This window comes from Vidua macroura, chromosome 5, assembly GCF_024509145.1.
Source record: "Vidua macroura isolate BioBank_ID:100142 chromosome 5, ASM2450914v1, whole genome shotgun sequence".
Classification (NCBI taxonomy): domain Eukaryota; kingdom Metazoa; phylum Chordata; class Aves; order Passeriformes; family Viduidae; genus Vidua; species Vidua macroura.
Genome location: NC_071575.1, coordinates 72,625,343 through 72,647,718, shown reverse-complemented (window position 1 = coordinate 72,647,718; position 22,376 = coordinate 72,625,343). Strand labels below are relative to the sequence as shown.

The window sequence follows — 22,376 nt, the reverse complement described above, 5'->3', positions numbered from 1 at the left end:
GACAGGGAAGGGCACCTCTGGTGTCACAGGGAAGTCAAAATTCCGTGCTCTGAGAATTCCTGGCACACAAACCCGTCCTTATCCCGAGAATTCCTGCCACAGGAACTCATCCTTATCCCGAGAATTCCTGGCACACAAACCCGTCCTTTTCCCGACAATTCCTGCCACAGGAACTCATCCTTATCCCGAGAATTCCTGGCACACAAACCCGTCGTTTTCCCGACAATTCCTGCCACAGGAACTCATCCTTATCCCGAGAATTCCTGGCACACAAACCCATCCTTTTCCTGAGAATTCCTGCCACAGGAACTCATCCTTATCCCGAAAATTCCCATCATAGGAACCCATCCTTATCCCGAGAATTCCTGGCACAGGAACTCATCCTTATCCCGAGAATTCCTGCCACAGGAACTCATCCTTATCCCAAGAACTCCTGACACACAAACCCATCCTTATCCCAAGAATTCCTGCCACAGGAATTCATCCTTTTCCCGAGAATTCCCATCATAGGAGCCCATCCTTATCCCAAGAATTCCTGCCACAGGAATTCATCCTTTTCCCGAGAATTCCCATCATAGGAGCCCATCCTTATCCCAAGAATTCCTGCCACAGGAATTCATCCTTTTCCCGAGAATTCCCATCATAGGAGCCCATCCCTATTCCGTGCTGTCCCAGTGAGAGCCCCAGGGAACATCCCAGGGATCATGGAGAGGGATGGAGGATGCAGGAACCCTGGCCCAGCGGGAACCATGGATGCTTCTCCCACCCTGGATCAGCGGGATCCTCCACTTTTCCCACCCCAGATCAGCGGGATCCTCCAGTACCAATTCCACTCCAGATCAGTGGGATCCTCCACCTCTCCCACCCTGGATCAGTGGGATTCTCCAGCACTTTTCCCACCCTGGATCAGCGGGATCCTCTGCTTTTCCCATCCCAGATCCGTGGGATTCTCCAGCACCAATCCCACCCTGGATCAGTGGGATTCTCCAGCACCAATCCCACTCTGGATCAATGGGATTTTCCCTGCAATTTTCCCACCCTGGATCAACGGGATCCTCTCCTTTTCCCACCCTGGATCAGTAGGATTCTCCAGCACTTTTTCCACCCCGGATCAGTGGGATCCTCCGCTTTTCCCACCCCAGATCAGTGGGATCCTCTGCTTTTCCCACCCTGGATCCATGGGATCCTCCAGGACCAATCCCACTCTGGATCAATGCGGTTTTCCCTGCACGTTTCCCACCCTGGATCAGAGGGAACCACTGCTTTTCCCACCCTGGATCAGCGGGATCCTCTGCTTTTCCCACCCTGGATCAATGGGATTCTCCAGCACTTTTCCCACCTCGGATCAGCGGGATCCTCTGCTTTTCTCACCCTGGATCAATGGGATTCTCCAGCACCAATCCCACCCCAGATCAGTGGGATTCTCCAGCACCAATCCCACTCTGGATCAATGGGATTTTCCCTGCAGTTTTCCCACCCCGGATCAGCGGGATCCTCTCCTTTTCCCACCTTGGATCAGTAGGATTCTCCAGCACTTTTCCCACCTCACACCAGCGGGATTCTCCACTTTTCCCACCCTGCATCAGCGGGATCTTCCAGCACTGATCCCACCATGGATCAATGGGGCTCTTCCCACACTTTTCCCACCCCAGATCAGCAGGATCCTCTGCTTTTCCCACCCTGGATCAATGGGATTCTCCAGCACCAATCCCACCCCAGATCAGTGGGATTCTCCAGCACCAATCCCACTCTGGATCAATGGGATTTTCCCTGCAGTTTTCCCACCCCGGATCAGTGGGATCCTCTCCTTTTCCCACCCCAGATCAGTAGGATTCTCCAGCACTTTTCCCAACCCAGATCAGTGGGATTCTCCAGCACTTTTCCCACCCTGGATCAGCGGGATCCTCTGCTTTTCCCACCCCGGATCAGCGGGATTCTCCAGCACTTTTCCCACCCCGGATCAGCGGGATTCTCCAGCACTTTTCCCACCCCGGATCAGCGGGATCCTCTCCTTTTCCCACCCCGGATCAGCAGGATCCTCCGCTTTTCCCACCCCGGATCAGCGGGATCCTCTCCCGGCTCATTCCCACCCTCCCCTCAGTGCCACCAGCCCTAAACGTCCCCACTCGGGGGTGGGGGGTCGGGGTCACCCCTTTTCCTTCCTCCTCGGGGCCAGCGCCCACCTCCAGCCCGGAAATTCGGGAAGGGCATCCAGGCCATGGGAACATCCAGGGAGCCTCTGGCACCGCTCGCCGCCGCCAAAGCCGCGCTCCGGGCGGGCGCTGAAATGGCTGCTGCTTCTTAGGGAATTAAAAATGCATGGCTTGGGAATTCTCCCAGCGCCGCAGCTGCTGGGAGCCGGGAAGGGGGGGGGGAAAAAAGGGGGGAAAAAAAGGGGGGGAAAAAAAAGGGGGGGGGGGGGGAAAAGGCCGCGCCCAGGGCGCCCTTTGTGCCCCAAAACTCCTGGAGCGCCGCGCAGGTGCCTGGCCGGAATCCTGGGAATGTTTCCCAAGGTCTCCTCCTTCCCTGCACCTGGAGGAGTCGCGGCTCGTGCGTGGAAAACGGCGCTGGCGGAATTCCCGAGGGGCCGGAGCGGCCGCGGCTGCCGCTGTCACCTCCCGGGCCAGCTCAGGGGACGCTGCTGGGGACGGGGAAGCGGCGCTGGGGTTCCCGGGGATATCCAGGGAATGCTCCGCCTGCAGGGACAGCCAAGCTCCCCGCGCGGATCCTGCTTTTGGGATGAGGCAAAACACCCCCCACAGGCTCCCTCCCACCGGGAACATCCCCAAAATCCCGGATTTTGGCTGCTCCAGAGCCAGGCGAAGGCTGGGAGCAGCCCAGGCCTTGCCAGGCTGAGCTTCCCGTAAAACACAAAATCCCAGGAAAACCCGACACGGGAGGGAAGAGCGGCCAAAGGGCGAGGAAAACTCGCGGGAAGGGGGAGGAAAAGGCGGAATCGCCACCTCGGGACTCGGGAAAGGAGAGAGGAGAGAGATAAGAGCCGTGACATCCTGAGCGGGAGCGGAAAATCCCGTGGGATCCGGCGCTAAAGGGGAGGAAACGCTTCCCTGCCTGGCAGGAAGCGCCAAGGAGAGAATTCCCAGCCGGATCCAGAGGTTCCGGAGGGGGAGGCGCTCCCGGGTGGCTCCGGGAGGGATTTTCCTGCTCTCCAGCCCTTCTTCAGGGCTCAGGTGAGGCCCAGCTGGAATTCCAGCCCTGGGAATGCGCGTCCAGCGATTCCAGAGGCGCCGGAAGAGAAATGGGACGCGGCAGGGAGGAGATTCTCCTCCTGGGAACGGGCAGGAGAAGATTCCAGAGTTTTTTCATCCGCCCCAAGAAATTCAACTCGGCCCAGGGGATGAATTGTGCCGGTGATCCGGGATGTTTGGGGCCGGCAGGATCCCAACCCTGACATTCCCGAGGATTCTGGATCCTGGGATTCTAGTTCCCATCCCAACCCTCAAATCCCAAAGGATTCTGGGATTTTTGTTCCCATCCCAACTCTGACATTCTTGAGGATCCTGGGATTCTTGTTCCCATCCCAACCCTCAAATCCCAAAGGATTCTGGGTTTTGGATTTCTTGTTCCCATCCCAGCCCTCAAATCCCAAAGGATTCTGGGTTTTGGGATTCTTGTTCCCATCCCAACCCTCAAATCCCAAAGGATTCTGGGTTTTGGGATTCTCGTTCCCATCCCAAATCTCACATTCCCAAGGATTCTGGATCCTGGGATTCTTGTTCCCATCCCAACCCTCAAATCCCAAAGGATCCTGGGATTCTTGTTCCCAATCCAACCTTCACATTCACGAGGTTTCTGGGTTTTGGGATTCTTGTTCCCATCCCAACCCTCAAATCCCAAAGGATTCTGGGATTCTTGTTCCCAATCCAACCTTCACATTCCCAAGGATTCTGGATCCTGGGATTCTCGTTCCCATCCCAACCCTCACATTCCCAAGGATTCTGGGATTTTTGTTCCCATCCCAACTCTGACGTTCCCGAGCATCCTGGAATTCTTGTTCCCATCCCACCCCTGACATTCTTGAGGATCCTGGGATTCTTGTTCCCATCCCAACCCTCAAATCCCAAAGGATTCTGGGTTTTGGGATTCTTGTTCCCATCCCAAATCTCACATTCCCAAGGATTCTGGATCCTGGGATTCTTGTTACCATCTGAACCCTCATATTCCCAAAGGATCCGGGGATTCTTGTTCCCAATCCAACCTTCACATTCACGAGGTTTCTGGGTTTTGGGATTCTCGTTCCCATCCCAACCCTCAAATCCCAAAGGATTCTGGGTTTTGGGATTCTCGTTCCCATCCTAAATCTCACATTCCCAAGGATTCTGGATCCTGGGATTCTTGTTCCCATCCCAACCCTCAAATCCCAAAGGATTCTGGGTTTTGGGATTCTTGTTCCCATCCCAACCCTCACATTCCCAAAGGATCCTGGGATTCTTGTTCCCAATCCAACCTTCACATCCCCGAGGATTCTGGGTTTTGGGATTCTCGTTCCCATCCCAACCCTAACATTTTCCCAGGAAATTCCCAGGGGGAAAAAACAAGCCCAAACCAGGCCCAGTTTTTCTGGGAAAACCAAACTCATCCGCGGATGCGGAACAATCGTCACCTCCCGCTGCCGTCCCACTGTCCCCAAGGTCACCTCGGGCTGCCGGTGACACTGGGGAGAGCTCCGGGATCTCCCATCCCAACGGGATCCTCCGAAGGATCGGGAAGGGCCCCATAGGCCTCATCCCGGATTCCCGGGCGCTCCGGGAGCTGCGGTCCCTTTTCCAGCCGGGAAACATTCCAAGGACACGGCTGCGGGGCCGGGAAGGGCCGTTTCCTCCGGGAGGGAACGACGGCGCTTCCGGCCATTCTTGCCGCTCCCCGGAGGGTTTCCAGAAAAAGCAGAGTGATCCAGGCCTGGAAGATGAAATCATTCCCAAAAAAATAAAGCAGGAATGCCAGCCCTTCCCAAGGGGCGAGGCGGGAGCCAGCTCAGACCCCAAACTCCGCTTTTGGGGTTTTTGGTGCCCGGCACCGAACCCAAACCCATCGGGTTCTCTTGGTTCTTCTAATCCCGGCGTGAAAATTCCATTGGAATTTGGGATGGGATTCCCAGGGAAGTTTGGAGTCCCCACCCCTGGGAATTCCTGGATGTGGCACTCGGGGGTCTGGGATGGGGACAAGGTGGGGACCGGGCACGGGTCGGGCTCGGTGACCTTGGAGGGTTTTTCCAACATAAATAATTCTGGGATCTGGGGTTCTGGATTGTGGGATTATGGGATTTTGCACTGTGGGAATACGGGATTTTGCATTCGGAGATTTTGGGATGCTGGGGTTCAGGGATTTTGGGATTCTGGGGTTCTCAAATCTAGGGTTCTGGATTATGGGATTACAGGGTTCTGGGGTTTTGGACTGTGGGATTCTGGGATTTTGGGATTCTGGGGTTCTCAAATCTAGGGTTCTGGATTATGGGATTACAGGGTTCTGGGGTTTTGGACTGTGGGATTCTGGGAATATGGAACCTGGGATTTTGGATTCTGAAATTCTGGGAATCTGGGGTTCCGGAATCCTGGATTCTGGGATTTTAGGATCTGAGGATTCCAGGATTCTCAGGCTCTGAGATTATGGGGCTCTGGCATTTGGATTTCTGGGATTCTGAGTGCTGGGATTCTGAAACCCTGGATTCTGGGATTTGGGGATTCTGGGATTTGGGGATTCTGGGATTCCTGGAACCATCCCCTCCCAGCCAGGGCTGTGCGGGACCGTGACCCCCTCAGCCCTGTTGTGGGGTGCAGGGGGGGTCTGTGGGGTGCAGGGGCGGTCTGTGGGGTGCAGGGGGGGGTCTGTGGGGTGCAGGGGGGGTCTGTGGGGTGCAGGGAGGGTCTGTGGGGTGCAGGGAGGTCTGTGGGGTGCAGGGGGGGGTCTGTGGGGTGCAGGGGCGTCTGTGGGGTGCAGGGGGGGGTCTGTGGGGTGTAGGGGCGGTCTGTGGGGTGTAGGGGCGGTCTGTGGGGTGCAGGGGGGGGTCTGTGGGGTGCAGGGCGGTCTGTGGGGTGCAGGGGGTATCTTTGGGGTGCAGGGAGGGTCTGTGGGGTGCAGGGGGGTCTGTGGGGTGCAGGGGGGTCTGTGGGGTGCAGGGGCGGTCTGTGGGGTGCAGGGGGTATCTTTGGGGTGCAGGGCGGTCTGTGGGGTGCAGGGAGGTCTGTGGGGTGCAGGGGGGGTCTGTGGGGTGCAGGGGCGTCTGTGGGGTTCAGGGGGGGGTCTGTGGGGTGTAGGGGCGGTCTGTGGGGTGTAGGGGCGGTCTGTGGGGTGCAGGGGGGGGTCTGTGGGGTGCAGGGGGGGGTCTGTGGGGTGCAGGGGCGGTCTGTGGGGTGCAGGGGGTATCTTTGGGGTGCAGGGAGGGTCTGTGGGGTGCAGGGGGGTCTGTGGGGTGCAGGGGGGTCTGTGGGGTGCAGGGGCGGTCTGTGGGGTGCAGGGAGGTCTGTGGGGTGCAGGGGGGGTCTGTGGGGTGCAGGGGCGTCTGTGGGGTGCAGGGGGGGGTCTGTGGGGTGTAGGGGCGGTCTGTGGGGTGCAGGGGGGGGTCTGTGGGGTGCAGGGCGGTCTGTGGGGTGCAGGGGGTATCTTTGGGGTGCAGGGAGGGTCTGTGGGGTGCAGGGGGGGGTCTGTGGGGTGCAGGGAGGGTCTGTGGGGTGCAGGGGCGGTCTGTGGGGTGCAGGGAGGGTCTGTGGGGTGCAGGGGCGGTCTGTGGGGTGCAGGGCGGTCTGTGGGGTGCAGGGGGGTCTGTGGGGTGCAGAGGGGTCTGTGGGGTGCAAGGGGGGTCTGTGGGGTGCAGGGAGGGTCTGTGGGGTGCAGGGGGGGTCTGTGGGGTGCAGGGGGGTCTGTGGGGTGCAGGGGGGGTCTGTGGGGTGCCCCCCCGGGGCCCAGCCCTGCTGGCACTGCCCTGCCACCCCCGGGCCCCGCAGGGCCCCGTTTGTCCCCGAGTCACGCGCCGGGGCCACCCCGGTGTCACCGAGCCGCCGCGGCCTCAATATTTCATGAGAGAGGAATCGGCCGCTCCCTGCTCGGGTTACCCCGGAGCGCGTCCCTGCTGTCCCCAGCGCCGGCCGGGCGGCCTGGCACGGCCACCCGCTGCCACCACTGCCACCCGGCCTGGCACGGCCACCCGCTGCCACCCGGCCTGGCACGGCCACCCGCTGCCACCACTGCCACCCGGCCTGGCACGGCCACCCGCTGCCACCACTGCCACCCGGCCTGGCACGGCCACCCGCTGCCACCCGGCCTGGCCAGTGCCATCCTCTGCCACACGCTGTCACCAGGCCTGGCCACTGCCACCCATTGCCAGCCTCTGTCAGCCACTGCCACCAAGTCTGGCCAGTACCAACCTCTGCCACCCTCTGTCACTTGCTGACACCCAGCCTGGCCACTGCCACCCTCTGCCACCCACTGCCACCCACTGCCACCAGGCCTGGCAGTGCCACCTGCTGCCACCCTCTGAAACCCTCTGTCACCTGCTGCCACCACTGCCACCCGGCCTGGCCACTGCCATCCTCTGCCACTCTCTGTCACCTGCTGACACCTGGCCTGGCAGCCACTGCCACCCACTGCCACATTCTGCCACCCACGGCCACTTTGCCACCTGCTGCCACCACTGCCACCAGGCCTGGCACAGCCACCCTCTGCCACCCGGCCTGGCCAGTGCCATCCTCTGCCACCCGCTGTCACCAGGCCTGGCCACTGCCACCCATTGCCAGCCTCCGTCAGCCACTGCCACCAAGTCTGGCCAGTACCAACCTCTGCCACCCTCTGCCACCCACTGCCACCCTCTGCCACCCACTGCCACCAGGCCTGGCCAGTGCCATCCTCTGCCACTCTCTGTCACCGGCTGCCACCTGGCCTGGCAGCCACTGCCACCCACTGCCACATTCTGCCACCCACGGCCACTTTGCCACCTGCTGCCACCACTGCCACCCGGCCTGGCATGGCCACCCTCTGCCACCCGGCCTGGCCAGTGCCATCCTCTGCCACCCGCTGTCACCAGGCCTGGCCACTGCCACCCATTGCCAGCCTCTGTCAGCCACTGCCACCAAGTCTGGCCAGTACCAACCTCTGCCACCCGCTGTCACCCACTGCCACCCTCTGCCACCTGCTGCCACCAGGCCTGGCAGTGCCACCTGCTGCCACCCTCTGAAACCCTCTGTCACCTGCTGCCACCACTGCCACCAGGCCTGGCCAGTGCCATCCTCTGCCACTCTCTGTCACCGGCTGCCACCTGGCCTGGCAGCCACTGCCACTCACTGCTACATTCTGCCACCCACGGCCACTTTGCCACCTGCTGCCACCCACTGCCACCAGGCCTGGCACGGCCACCCTCTGCCACCCGGCCTGGCCAGTGCCAACCTCTGCCACACGCTGTCACCCACTGCCACCCTCTGTCACTTGCTGACACCCAACCTGGCCACTGCCATCCTCTGCCACCCACTGCCACCCACTGCCACCAGGCCTGGCACGGCCACCCTCGCCACCCGGCCTGGCCAGTGCCAACCTCTGCCACACGCTGTCACCAGGCCTGGCCACTGCCACCCATTGCCAGCCTCCGTCAGCCACTGCCACCAAGTCTGGCCAGTACCAACCTCTGCCACCCTCTGCCACCCACTGCCACCCACTGCCACCAGGCCTGGCAGTGCCATCCTCTGCCACTCTCTGTCACCTGCTGCCACCTGGCCTGGCAGCCACTGCCACCCACTGCCACATTCTGCCACCCACGGCCACTTTGCCACCTGCTGCCACCACTGCCCCCCCGCTGTCCCCAGGCCTGGCCAGTGCCACCCTCTGCCACCAGGCCTGGCACCCGCTGTCCCCCGCTGTCCCCCTGGCCGCGCGGAGGGACTGGCACGGCGGTGGCACCGCCCGCCCGGCCCACGCGGGCCCCGAGCCGTGCCCGTTGTCACGGTGACAGCGGTGCCAGCGGTGCCAGCCCGCGGGAGTGGGATGGTGGCAATTTACTCTTTGTGCTCCTTTTAGCTGCGGCCTCCCCGCTCCCGCTCCGCCCTGCCCGGGGGGGCGGCAACGCGGGGAGTCGGGAATGCAGGGAATTCGGGAATGCAGGGAATTCGGGGATGCAGGGGAGTCGGGGATTCAGGGGAGTCGGGAATTAGGGAATTCGGGGATTCAGGGATTCGGGGGAGTCGGGAATGCAGGGAATTCGGGGGTTCAGGGGAGTCAGGGAATTCGGAAATTCGGAGATTTAGGGATTCGGGGGAGTCGGGAATTCAGGGAATTCGGGGATTCAGGGGAGTCGGGGATTCAGGGGAGTCGGGGATTCAGGGGAGTCGGGGGAGTCGGGGATTCAGGGGAGTCGGGAATTAGGGAATTCGGGGATTTAGGGATTCGGGGGAGTCGGGAATTCAGGGAATTCGATTCAGGGGAGTCGGGAATTCAGGGGAGTCAGGGAATTCAGAAATTCGGGGATTTAGGGATTCGGGGGAGTCGGGAATTCAGGGGAGTCGGGAATTCAGGGGAGTCGGGGGAGTCAGGGAATTTGGGGATTCGGGGAATTCAGGGGAGTCGGGAATTCGGGAATTTGGGGATTCGGGGATTTGGGGAAATCAGGGAATTCGGGGATTTAGGGAATTCGGGGATTCAGGGAATTCAGATAATTTGGGGATTTAGGGATTCGGGGGAGTCAGGAATTCAGGGAATTCGGGGAATTCAGGGATTTGGGAAATCAAGGAATTCAGGGATTCAGGGATTCGGGGGAGTTGAGAATTCAGGGAATTTGGGGATTTGGGGAAATCATGGAATTTGGGAATTTGGGGATTCGGGAAATCAGGGATTCAGGGGAGTCAGGGAATTTGGAGATTGAGGGATTCAGGGAAATCAGAGGAGTCAGGGGAATTGGGGATTATGGGGAGTCAGGGAATTCGGGGATGTGGGGAAATCAAGGAATTCGGGGATTTGGGGGAGTTGGGGAATTTGGAGATTGAGGGATTCGGGCAATTTGGGGATTGAGGGATTCAGGGAATTTGGGGGATTCGGGGGATCCAAGGATTATGGAAGTTCAGAGATGCAGGGCAGTCAGGGAAATTGAGGATTCAGGGAATTCGGGGGATTCAGGGAATTCCATCCCACAGCTCCTGGTGGTCCTGGAGCCCGGGAAGAGCTGGAGCAGCACATCCCACCGGGCACGGAGCAGGAATAGGATGGGACCCTGTCCCTGTGCTCCAGCTCCGAGGGAATTCAGGGATTCAGGGCATTTGGGGGATTCAGAGATTCGGGGGAGTCAGGGGATTCAGGGAGTCAGGGAATTCAGGGGATTTGGGGAATTCAGGGATTCAGGGAATTTGGGGGATTCAGAGATTCGGGGGAGTCAGGGAATTCAGGGAATTTGGGGAATTCAGGGATTCAGGGAATTTGGGGGAGTCAGGGGATTCAGTGAGTCAGGGAATTCAGGGGATTTGGGGAATTCAGGGATTCAGGGAATTTGGGGGAGTCAGGGAAGTTAGGGGATTTGGGAGATTCAGGGGATTTGGGGAATTCAGGGAATTCAGGGAATTTGGGGGATTCAGGGAGTCAGGGGATTCAGAGGACTGAGGGAGTCAGGGGATCCAGGGGATTTGGGGGATTCAGGGGATTTGAGGATTCAGGGTATTTGGGGAATTCAGAGGATTTAGGGAGTCAGGGAATTTGGGGGGTTCAGGAATTCGGGAGATTCAGGGGATTCAAAAGATTCAGGGAATGTGGGGATTCAGGATTTCAGGGGATTCCACCCCACGGGTCCCCACTGAACCCCAGAGCTCCAGCTGGGAAGAGCTGGAGCAGCACATCCCACCCGGGCACGGAGCGGGAAGAGGACGGGACCCTGTCCCTGTTCCCCGGCTCTGCTCATCCCAATTCCCAATTTTCCTCACCTCCCGTGCCAAGAGGGCCCGGAGAGCTCCAAGGACCCTCCAGCCACGGCTTTTCCCTGGAAAATCCAGGAGCACTGCACACAAATCCCTGTCCCGGCTGAGCTCCACCCCAAATCCCATCACGGTGGGAGAGGGGAAGAACAGAATTCCCCTCTGGAATACAGGAGAGGGGAGGGGGAGCCCAGGCTGCATCCCGGGAATGCAGGAGAGAAGGGAAAAGGAGCCTGGAACACTGAGAGATGGGAAAGGGAGCCCAGGATTTCCCTGGAACACCGAGAGATGGGAAAGGGAGCCCAGGATTTCCCCCTGGAACACCAAAAGATGGGAAAGGGAGCCCAGGTTTTTCCTGGAACACCAAAAAATGGGAAAGGGAGCCCAGGATTTCCCCCTGGAACACGGGAGAGGAGAAAGGGGAGTTCAGGCTGTTCCCTTGGGATGCGGGAGAGGAGGGAAGAGGAGCCTGGAACACTGGGAAAGGAAAGGGAAGCACAGGATGGCTCCCTGGAACATTGAGAGATGGGAAAAGGAGCCCGGGCTGCTTCCCTGGAACATGGAAAGAGCCCAGGATGCTTCCCTGGAACATGGAAAAAGGGAAAAGGAGCCCAGGATGCTTCCCTGGAACACTGAGGGAGGAGGAAGGGAAGCCCAGGATGCTTCCCTGGAACATGGAAAAAGGGAAAAGGAGCCCAGGATGCTTCCCTGGAACACTGAGGGAGGAGGAAGGGAAGCCCAGGATGCTTCCCTGGAACATGGAAAAAGGGAAAAGGAGCCCAGGATGCTTCCCTGGAACACTGAGAGATGGGAAAAGGAGCCCTGGATGGCTCCCAGGAACACTGAGGGAGGAGAGAGGGAAGCACCAGCTGCTCCTGGGAACACTGGGAGAGCCCAGGCTGCTCCCTGGAACACGGGAGAGGGGAAGGGGAGTTCAGGCTGTTCCCTTGGGATGCGGGAGAGGAGGGAAGAGGAGCCTGGAACACTGGGAAAGGAAAGGGAAGCACAGGATGGCTCCCTGGAAACTGTGAGAGGAGAAGGGGAAGCTCAGGCTGATTCCCCGGAATGTGAGAGGGGAAGGGGAGTTCAGGCTGTTCCCTTGGGATGCAGGAGAGGAGGGAAGAGGAGCCTGGAACGCTGAGACAGGGAAAAGGGAAGCACAGGATGGCTCCCTGGAATACTGAGAGATGGGAAAAGGAGCCTGGGCTGCTTCCCTGGAAACTGTGAGAGGAGAAGGGGAGTCCAAGCTGCTCCCTTGGAACCCTGGGAGAGGGAAAAGGGAACCCAGGCTGCTCCCTGGAACATGGAAAGAACCCAGGCTGCTTCCCTGGAATACTGAGAGATGGGAAAAGGAGCCCGGGCTGCATCCCTGGAATGCGGGAGATGGGAAAAGGAGCCCGGGCTGCTTCCCTGGAATACTGAGAGATGGGAAAAGGAGCCTGGGCTGCATCCCTGGAATGCAGGAGATGGGAAAAGGAGCCTGGGCTGCATCCCTGGAATGCAGGAGATGGGAAAAGGAGCCCGGGCTGCATCCCTGGAATACTGAGAGAGGGAAAAGGAGCCTGGGCTGCATCCCTGGAACACTGAGAGAGGGAAAAGGGAAGCACAGGCTGCTTCCCTGGAATACTGAGAGATGGGAAAAGGAGCCCGGGCTGCATCCCTGGAATGCGGGAGATGGGAAAAGGAGCCCGGGCTGCATCCCTGGAACACCGAGAGATGGGGAAAGGAGCCCAGGCTGCATCCCTGGAATGCGGGAGACGGGAAGAGGAGCCCGGGCTGCATCCCTGGAATACTGAGAGATGGGAAAAGGAGCCTGGGCTGCATCCCTGGAACACCGAGAGATGGGAAGAGGAGCCCGGGCTGCATCCCTGGAACACTGAGAGATGGGAAGAGGAGCCCGGGCTGCATCCCTGGAATGCAGGAGATGGGAAAAGCAGCCCGGGCCGCATCCCTGGAATGCAGGAGGGAGGAAGAGGAGCCCGGGCTGCATCCCTGGGATGCAGGAGATGGGAAAAGGAGCCCGGGCTGCATCCCTGGGATGCAGGAGATGGGAAGAGGAGCCCGGGCCGCATCCCTGGAATGCAGGAGGGAGGAAGAGGAGGCCGTGTTCCCCCCCCGGCCGCGTCCCCTCCCCGCACTCGCGCTCCACACGTGCCTCGCCGCCCGCACGTGGTGCCGCGCGGGGGAGGCAGCGCTGGGAATTTTTAGGGGCTGGAAATCTCGGCAGAACGTTCCGTAGTGTAAGGCTGCTCCGGCTGCTGGGCTCTGGGAGTGCTCGTGAGCGGTTTTGGGGCTGTTCGGGTGGTTTTGGGTGGTTTTGTGTCGTCCCCCCCCCCCCCCCCCCCCCTCCCCAGAACGGGCAGCGCGGCACCAAACGCGGCCAGCATTCCCGCGATATTGAGAATATTCAGGAATTATCCGTGAGCCGGGATATTTAGGGCTTGCAGGCTGCTCAGCGACACCAAAAAAAAAAAACCCAAATCACAGCGGTGCCCCATCCCTGGGAGCGCCCAAGGCCAGGCTGGAGCAACCTGGGAGAGTGAAAAGTGCCCACGGATCGGGATGAGCTTTAAACTCCACCCAAAGCATTCCAGGATAATTGTCCGGGAATAAAAGGCCCCTCCTCGGCGCCTTTTTTTTGCCCCTTTGGCCTCGGCCAGGGCTCCCGTGCAGGTGCAGGAAGCACAGGGAGCCCCCCGAGTTATGTAAGAGCAGCTCTGAGGAGGAATTTTGGGAATCTGCTGCCTCCATCCCCCGCTGGACAGAAGGACAGAAGTTTTTAGGGAAGTTTATCCAGGGGAAACCCAGAGGGGCCCTGCACCTGCTCAGCTCTGGAATCTCCCTCCTCGAACCCGGGCTGGGAGGAGCAGAGAGGGGTGAATTCACTTTTCCCAAGGCAAATTTACCGGCTGAGGCCCAGAAAGGAACAGAGCCCCACAAATCCCATAAACGCCCTGCTCGGGGCTTGTCCAGCACCCCCCGAGTGCCGGGAACAGCTCCTGACCCGTCCCAGCCTGGCCGGGCAGAACTCCCACACCCGGAAAATCGGATTTTTTTCTCGTTTTTTTTTTTTTTTTTTTTTTTTGAGGGGAGATCCACTCAATTCCGCCCAAACCGCAACGGGGGGGAGCCACAAAACCAACACCAGGCCTCGGCCAGAAACCCCCCCACCACCACCGCCGCCACCCCAAACTCTCCCGCCGCACCCTCCCTGCCTGCCGCCGGCTCCCGGCAAAATCCGCTCCCCCCCTCTCCCAAAATCCCGGCACGAGCCCGTGGCTGCCAACCCCGTTCCCCGCTTTCCTCCCCCCCAAAAAAAAAAAAAACCAGCCCACGCGCGCCGGGCACATCGCAGCCCCCCGCAACGCCGAGCCTCGGCCTCCAGCCCGCGGCCCCCGCCCGTCCCCGCCGCTCCCGGGGCCGGCCCCGCACCCGGGGGGCACCCACGGCCCGCGGCCCCCGCGCCCTCCCCGCCCCCGCGCGTCCCGCAGCATCCCCCGCGCCGCCGCCCCCGAGCCCCGGGGGCCGCGCATCGTGCGCCGGCCGCCTCCCCCGCCGCCGCCCCCGCGGTGCCTTCCCGGTACCTGCGGGGCTGCGGGCCCGAGCCACCATCGCCGCGGCGGCCGCCGGCGGCGGAGCGGGGCGGGAGCGTTGCGGGAGCGTTGCGGGGCGGGGGCGGCGGCGGGGCCGGGCGGGGAGCGGCGCGCACGGCGGATCCCCCGCGGGCTCGGCCCCCGCCGCCGGCAGCGGGGCTCAGTTTTAGGAGTCGCCATGGCAACGGCCAGCCCGGTGCGCGCGGAAGGGGCGGGCGCACGGAAAACTTCGGCGGCTCCGCGGGGGTCCCGGTACCCCCCCCCCCCCCCCCCCCCGAGCTCCCGCCGCTTTCCCCCCCCTCCCCTTCCCCCCCGCCGGTTCTTGCGCAGCCGATCCCGGACCCCCCGTTTCTCGCTGTCCCCCGGCACCCCCCCGGCCAGCGGGGTTCTCTCCCCCCCTCCCCACCCCGGGATGAGCCGCGGGGGCGGGGGGGGCAGCGCCGACCCCCGCGCCGGGCGGCGAGAGCAGCGCCGCTCCCTCCCTCGGTGCCCCCCGAACCCCCCCGAACCCCGGGGCCGACCCGCCCGGTGACCCCGGGGCGAGGCACCGGCACCGCCCCGGCCCCTCGGGGGGCACCGGGCGCTCTTGCCCCGCTGGTCCCGGCCCCAGAGCCGCGGTGGGGAGCGGGGCAGCCCCAGCCCCGCGCTCGGGGGGCGGCCGGACCCCCACCCTCCCCCGCCCCGGGCCGGCCCGGTGCCGTTACCTGGCTCGGTGCCCCTGCTCGGCCGGCGGCCGCTCCGCTGCTGGCGCCCGCGGGGCCGGATCCCGCAGGAAACTCCCGGCTCCGCTCGGCCCCTTTCCTGCCAGGAAGGGACACCCGGCCCCGCCGGCCACCGCCCCCGGCCGCGTCCTGCCCGGCCGGCGGGACAGCCCGGGCACCCAGGGGACAGCGGGGACAGCCAGGGACAGCCCGGGCACCCCGGGGACAGCGGGGACAGCCCGGGCACCCAGGGGACAGCGGGGACAGCCCGGCCACCCAGGGGACACCGGGGACAGGCAGGGGACCCAGGGGACAGCCAGGGGACCCAGGGGACAGCGGGGACACCCAGGGGACAGCCCGGCCACCCAGAGGACAGCGGGGACAGCCCGGACACCCAGGGGACAGCACGGCCACCCAGGGCACCCAGGGACAGCCCGGCCACCCAGGGGACAGCGGGGACAGCCTGGGCACCCAGGGGACAGCGGGACAGCCCGGGACACCCGGGGCACCCACCCGGACAGGGGTGACATCCCGAGCACAGCCAGGGACACCCACCGGGACAGTCCGGAGCTCCCACCAAGACCCAGGGGGACAGCCCGGGACGTCCCCCGGCCGCGGGGCACAGCCAGTGGGCACAGGGGGGCACAGGCGACTGCGGGTGACAGGGGGGAGGTGGCGTGTCCAGCTCCGGGGTCAGTGCCCAGCTTTGGGGTCGGTGGGGTCAGTGCCCAGCTTTGGGGTCAGTGCCCAGCTTTGGGGTCGGTGCCCAGCTTTGGGGTCTGTGGGGTCAGTGCCCAGCTTTGGGGTCGGTGCCCGGCTTTGGGGTCGGTGCCCGGCTTTGGGGTCAATGGGGTCAGTGCCCGGCTCTGGGGTCTGTGGGGTCAGTGCCCAGCTTTGGGGTCGGTGCCCGGCTTTGGGGTCGGTGCCCAGCTTTGGGGTCGGTGCCCAGCTTTGGGGTCAATGGGGTCAGTGCCCGGCTCTGGGGTCTGTGGGGTCAGTGCCCAGCTTTGGGGTCAGTGCCCAGCTTTGGGGTCAGTGCCCGGCTCTGGGATCGGTGCCCAGCTTTGGGGTCGGTGCTCGGCTCTGGGATCGGTGCCCAGCTTTGGGGTCGGTGCTCGGCTCTGGGGTCTGTGGGGTCAGTGCCCAGCTTTGGGGTCAGTGCCCAGCTTTGGGGTCGGTGCCCGGCTCCGGGGTCAGTGCCCAGCTTTGGGGTCAGTGTCCAGCTCCGGGGTCAGTGCCCAGCTTTGGGGTCAGTGCCCGGCTCCGGGGTCACTCCCAGCTCCGGACGCGCTGCCCGGCCCTATCGGGAGTGCAGGAAACACCTTGGCGGGACCGGGATTGTCCCTTCCTGCGGGACCCGGCACGGGGACAAACCCGACAGCACGGCGGGGACAGAGGGACACGGGGCCAGAGGGACACGGGGCCAGGCGGTGCCCTGGCTGTGGCGCTCGCCGTGGCACTGCCCCGGCCAGGCGTGGCTGGGGACACAATGGGGCAGTGCCGGAGCTGGGCGGGGACAAGGGGACAAGGTCACAGCTCCTGCCGGGCACGGGGCCAGCTCACGGCGCTGTCACCCTTGGCACGGAAGGAGGGACTCGCCCCCTCCCACACCGCTGCCCGCCCCGCGTGTCCCCTCCCCCTGTCCCCTGCGTGTCCCCAGACCCCTCCAGCTGCCCTCCTTGGCTGTCCCCATCCCCCTTTTCCTGTCCCCATCCCCCTTTTCCTGTCCCCCCTGGATGTCCCCATCCCCCCTTTTCCTGTCCCCATTCCCTTTTCCTGCCGTCTCCGATGTCCCCAAGCCCTCCCTGCCCTGGTGTGCCCCTCCAGCTGTCCCCTGCCCCCTCACGTGTCCCCACACCTCCTGTTCCTGCTCCCCCCCCATGTGTCCCTGTCACCTATCATGTCCCCATTTGTGTTCCTGTGCCCCTCCCCTTCCCCATGTGTGTCCCCATCCCCTCCACATTGTCCCCATGTGTGTCCCTGTCCCCCACAATATCCTCACATGTCTGCGCCCTTCCCCTGTCCCCACGTGTGTCCCTGTCCCCCCTCTGTGTCCCCATCACCTCCACCCTGTCCCCATGCCTGTCCCTCTCCCCCTACCCTGTCCCCATGTGTGTCCCTGTCCCTCTTCCATGTCCCCATGCGTGTCCCTGTCCCTCTTGCGTGTCCCCATGTGTGTCCCTGTCCCTCTTCCATGTCCCCATGTGTGTCCCTGTCCCCCCATCCTGTCCCCATATGTGTCCCTGTCCCTCTTGCGTGTCCCCATGCCTGTCCCTGTCCCTTTTGCGTGTCCCCATGCGTGTCCCTGTCCCTCTTGCGTGTCCCCATGTGTGTCCCTGTCCCCCCATCCTGTCCCCATACGTGTCCCTGTCCCTCTTGCGTGTCCCCATGCCTGTCCCCACCCACCCTCCCTCCCGCCCCAGCCCTGCCTGACACTTGTCCCCTCTCCTGTCACCGGAGCTGTCCCGGGGCTCGGGGACAGAGGGGACACGTCCACCCCTGGGACAGCTCTCCAGCATTCCCGGGGATTTGTGTCCCTTCCTCCTCTGTCCGTGTCACCGTTGTCACCCCCGGGCTCAGGAACAGCGCCCGGGTTTGTCCTTTGGCCTGGTTTGGATCCGGAGATTTCGTTGGGATTTTTTTTGGGATTTCTTACCTCGCGGAGGGGAAATGTCCCGGATTTCCTTCGGGAGGGCCGAGGAGGCGCCGTTCTCCGCAGGCTGCCCTGTCCCCCAAATTCCAGGAGTTCTCCAAGGAGCCGGGACAATTCCAGCGGCCCCACGGCGCTGGGAACAAATCCCGCTGGGATGGTGGGAACGGGGCCAGACCCTCACGTGGGATTGGGATCAGGAACAGGAATGGGAGTGGGAATGGGATGGGGTGTGAGATCGGGAACGGGATCAGGATCAAGAATGAGATCAGGGATGGGATTGGGAATGAGATTGGGAGTGGGAATGGGATTGAGAGTGAGATCGGGAACGGGATCAGGAACGGGATTGGGAGTGGGAATGGAGAACAGGATTGGGAGTGAGATCAGGAACAGGATTGAGAATAGGATCGGGAATGAGACCAGGAATGGGATCAGGAGCAAGATCGGGAACGGGACCGGGAATGGGATCGGGAATGGGATCAGGAGTGGCTCCCAGCCCTGGGAATTCCTGCTTGGGAAAACAGCCCAACGGGGAGGGAATGGGATAGAAGAGGAAAAGAGGGATATGGGGCAGCGCCAGGAATATGGGATGATGCCAGCTGCTCCTTCCAGCCCATCCCATCCCGCTGGAAAATCCCAAAGGCAGGATCTCTGACTTCCTGGGAGTCCCCCAGGCACGGCCAGGGAAGTGGGAAAGGAGCCAGAGCCGCCCGGAGCCGGGGGAGGTTTCTCCTTGGAACACCAGGATATCCCAAATTCAGGAACGGAGCCAAGGGGGCTCCACAGGCGCTCAGCCCATGGAAAGGAGGAGCCAGGATGGCCCTGGCAGAGAAGGAGGATCCCAAAATCCAGCGGGATATGGGGACAGGAGGACAGAGCTGGGATGAGCCCAGCTGGGATCAGGGCCCGGATTTGGGATCTCCTTGGAGCCATCATTTCACACCTCTGCACCCAATCCCACTTGGCTGTCCATAGGAAAACCTGGATGTTTTCCAGGATTCCCTGCCCGTTCCACATCCTGCATCCCTGCTGTCCCTCCATGGCCATTCCTGCACATCCAGCACCCACCTGGTGGCCCAAACCAGCCCTGAAGTGGCCACACCAGGCTGGGCTCCGGTGTTCCCCCAGCAGGAGGTGCAGCCGCCTCCTCCTGGAGCTCCTGGTGCCGGAGCAGCTGCTGTGGGATCGGGAATGTTGGATCCTTCCCGGCTGGCAGCCAGGGCTTTGCTGGGAGCATGGATCCCACTGGAATCCCTCTGATCCCACCTGGAACCTGCTGGGAATCCCTCTGATCCTGCCTGGATTCCTCTGGGATCCCTCTGATCCTGCTGGGCATTCCTCTGATCCCACCTGGAACCTGCTGGGAATCCCTCTGATCCTGCCTGGATTCCTCTGGGATCCCTCTGATCCTGCTGGGCATTCCTCTGATCCCACTGGAATCCCTCTGATCCCACCTGGAACCTGCTGGGATCCCTCTGATCCTGCCTGGATTCCTCTGGGATCCCTCTGATCCTGCTGGGCATTCCTCTGATCCCACTGGAATCCCTCTGATCCCACCTGGAACCTGCTGGGATCCCTCTGATCCTGCTGGGCATTCCTCTGATCCCACTGGGATCCCTCTGATCCCACCTGGAACCTGCTGGGATCCCTCTGATCCTGCTGGGCATTCCTCTGATCCCACTGGGATCCCTCTGATCCCACTGGGCATCTCTCTGATCCCGCCTGGATCTTGCCCGGGCACGCAGACAGGGCTGGCAGCTCCCAGGAAAATCCCCCTTCCATGCCCATATCCCAAGTTCCCAGCTCCTGTTCTGGAGAATTCCTGGCGTTCCCTTGTTGCCTGGCTGGAAAAGGGCCGGGAAGGGTCCAGGCAGGATCTGGGAAAAATCCAGGCAGGATTTGGGCAGAGTCCGCACAGGTTCTGGGAAGTGTCTGCGCAGGACCTGAGCAGGATTTGGGAAAGATCCAGGCAGGTTCTGGGAAGGATCCAGGAAAGATCCTGGCAGGTTCTGGGACAGGGTTTGGTCAGGATTCAGGAAAGATCCAGGCAGGTTCTGGGAAGGATTCAGGAAAGATCCAGGCAGGTTCTGGGAAGGATCCAGGAAAGATCCAGGCAGGTTCTGGGACAGGGTTTGGTCAGGATTTGGGAAAGATCCAGGCAGGTTCTGGGACAGGGTTTGGTCAGGATTCGGGAAAGATCCAGGCAGGTTCTGGGAAGGATCCAGGAAAGATCCAGGCAGGTTCTGGGAAGGATTCAGGAAAGATCCAGGCAGGTTCTGGGAAGGATCCAGGAAAGATCCAGGCAGGTTCTGGGAAGGATTCAGGAAAGATCCAGGCAGGTTCTGGGAAGGGTCTGGGACAGGTTTGGTCAGGATTGAGGAAAGATCCAGGAAAGATCCAGGCAGGGTTTGGGACAGGGTATGGGACAGGTTTGGTCAGGATTTGGGAAAGATCCAGGCAGGGTTTGGGACAGGGTTTGGACAAGGTTTGGTCAGGATTTGGGAAAGATCCAGGCAGGGTTTGGGGCAGGACCCAGGGAAGATCCAGGCAGGCTCGGCTCAGGTTGCCACCAACCCGTGCAGGGCTGGCTCAGGCTGTCCCCACGCAGGTGGCCCTCACCAGGTGACACACGGGGACAGAGCCCGTGTCCCTTCACGGGCAGCCCCGCACTGCCCTGAATGCCGGGAATACCGGGAAAACCCCATCTAGCCACTCCCATAAATCCTGGGATAACCCCATCCACCTGCACCCCTAAATCCCGGGATAACCCCATCCAGCTGCACTCTAAATCTCAGTATAACCCCATGCAGCTGCACTCTAAATCCTGGGATAACCCCATCCAGCTGCACCCCTAAATCCTGGGATAACCCCATCCAGCTGCACCCCTAAATCCTGGGATAACCCCATCCAGCTGCACTCTAAATCTCAGGATAACCCCATGCAGCTGTAACCATAAATCCTGGGATAAACCAATCTAGCTGCTCCCATAAATCCCGGGATAACCCCATCCAGCTGCCCCCTAAATCCCGGGATAACCCCATCCAGCTGAGACAAACCCATCCAGCTGCACCCCTAAATCCCGGGATAAACCAATCTAGCTGCCCCCCTAAATTCCGGGAAAACCCCATTCAACTGCCCCTCTAAATCACGGGATAAACCCATCCAGCTGGGATAACCCCATCCAGCTGCACCCTAAATCCTGGGATAAACCAATCTAGCTGCTCCCATAAATCCCAGGATAACCCTATCCAGCTGCACCCATAAATCCCGGGATAACCCCATCCAGCTGCACCCCTAAATCCCGGGAAAACCCCATCCAGCTGGGACAACCCTATCCAGCTGCCCCCTAAATCCCGGGATAACCCCATCCAGCTGGGATAACCCCATCCATCTGCACCCCAAAATCCCGGGATAACCCCATCCAGCCGCTCCCCTGGATCCCGGGCTGGATTTTCCCCCGGGGGCGCTGCCCGGGTTCCCCAGGGAATGGCGACATTCCCAAGGCTGCCAGAGCTCCAGGCGGGATTTCGGGGTGTCTGCGCAGGGCCGGGAGTTGGATTCTGATCCTCTCAGGTCCTTCCAGCTCGGCATTTCCGAAATCCCGGGATTCTGCCCCAAAACGGGGAGGAGGAACGCGCCCAGCCATGGATTTGCTGCCCCCTAGAGCGGGCACCGGAGCGGGAACCTCGGGAAGTTCAGGGAATTCCAAGCCCCGCACCCGGGCAGGAAAAACCTCCCAGCGCCGGGAATTATCGGGATGGAAAGCGGCTCTTCCCAAAGGGATTTGGGAATTCTGGCCGCCACCAAACTCCCGGCACAAGGGATGCCGTGCCCGCCCCAGGCTTCCCTGGGCAAGGAAAACCTGGAAATGCGGGAGAGGATCCGCCAAAATCCCTCCTGGGAGGAGGTGGGAACGGTCGGCCCCGGGGGAGAGGAGGCTCAGGGGGATTTTAGCCGTAGATAGCAGGATGGGAAAAGAGGGAAAAATTCTTCTCAGCGCTGCCCAGTGGTGGCAGAAGTTAAAATAAACCGCCCCAAAATTAAAAAAAAAAAAAAATCCACCCCAAAACACCACCAGCAACACAAGAAATCAGTACAGGCACACAGAGAAATGGTGGGATATTCAAAATCCTCGGGAATAGCCAAAATCCTGCTCGTGCGGGATTTAGGGGGCAGCTGGATGGGGTTATCCCGGGATTTAGGGGGCAGCTGGATGGGGTTATCCCGGGATTTAGGGGGTAGTTGGATAGGGTTATCCCTGCTGGATGGGGTTATCCCGGGATTTAGGGGGCAGCTGGATGGGGTTATCCCAGCTGGATGGGGTTAACCCGGGATTTAGGGGACAGCTGTATGGGGCTATCCCAGGATTTAGGGGTGCAGCTGGATGGGGTTATCCCGGAATTTATGGGTGTAGCTGTATGGGGTTATCCCAGGATTTAGGGGTGCAGCTGGATGGGGTTATCCTGGCATTTTGGGGTGCAGCTGGATGGGGTTATCCCAGCTGGATGGGGCTATCCCGGGATTCAGGGGGCAG

General features: G+C 61.7%; 1 protein-coding gene across 1 annotated transcript; it reads left to right on the top strand.

Annotated features, from left to right (window-relative positions):
* Positions 1-749: 749 nt before the first annotated feature.
* Positions 750-15,023, top strand: LOC128807764 (uncharacterized). Its single transcript, XM_053978332.1, has 4 exons — positions 750-820; positions 7,416-8,622; positions 13,253-13,318; positions 14,229-15,023. The coding sequence occupies exons 1-4, from the start codon at positions 750-752 to the stop codon at positions 15,021-15,023; spliced, it is 2,139 nt and encodes a 712-aa protein (XP_053834307.1).
* The last annotated feature ends 7,353 nt before the right edge of the window (positions 15,024-22,376 follow it).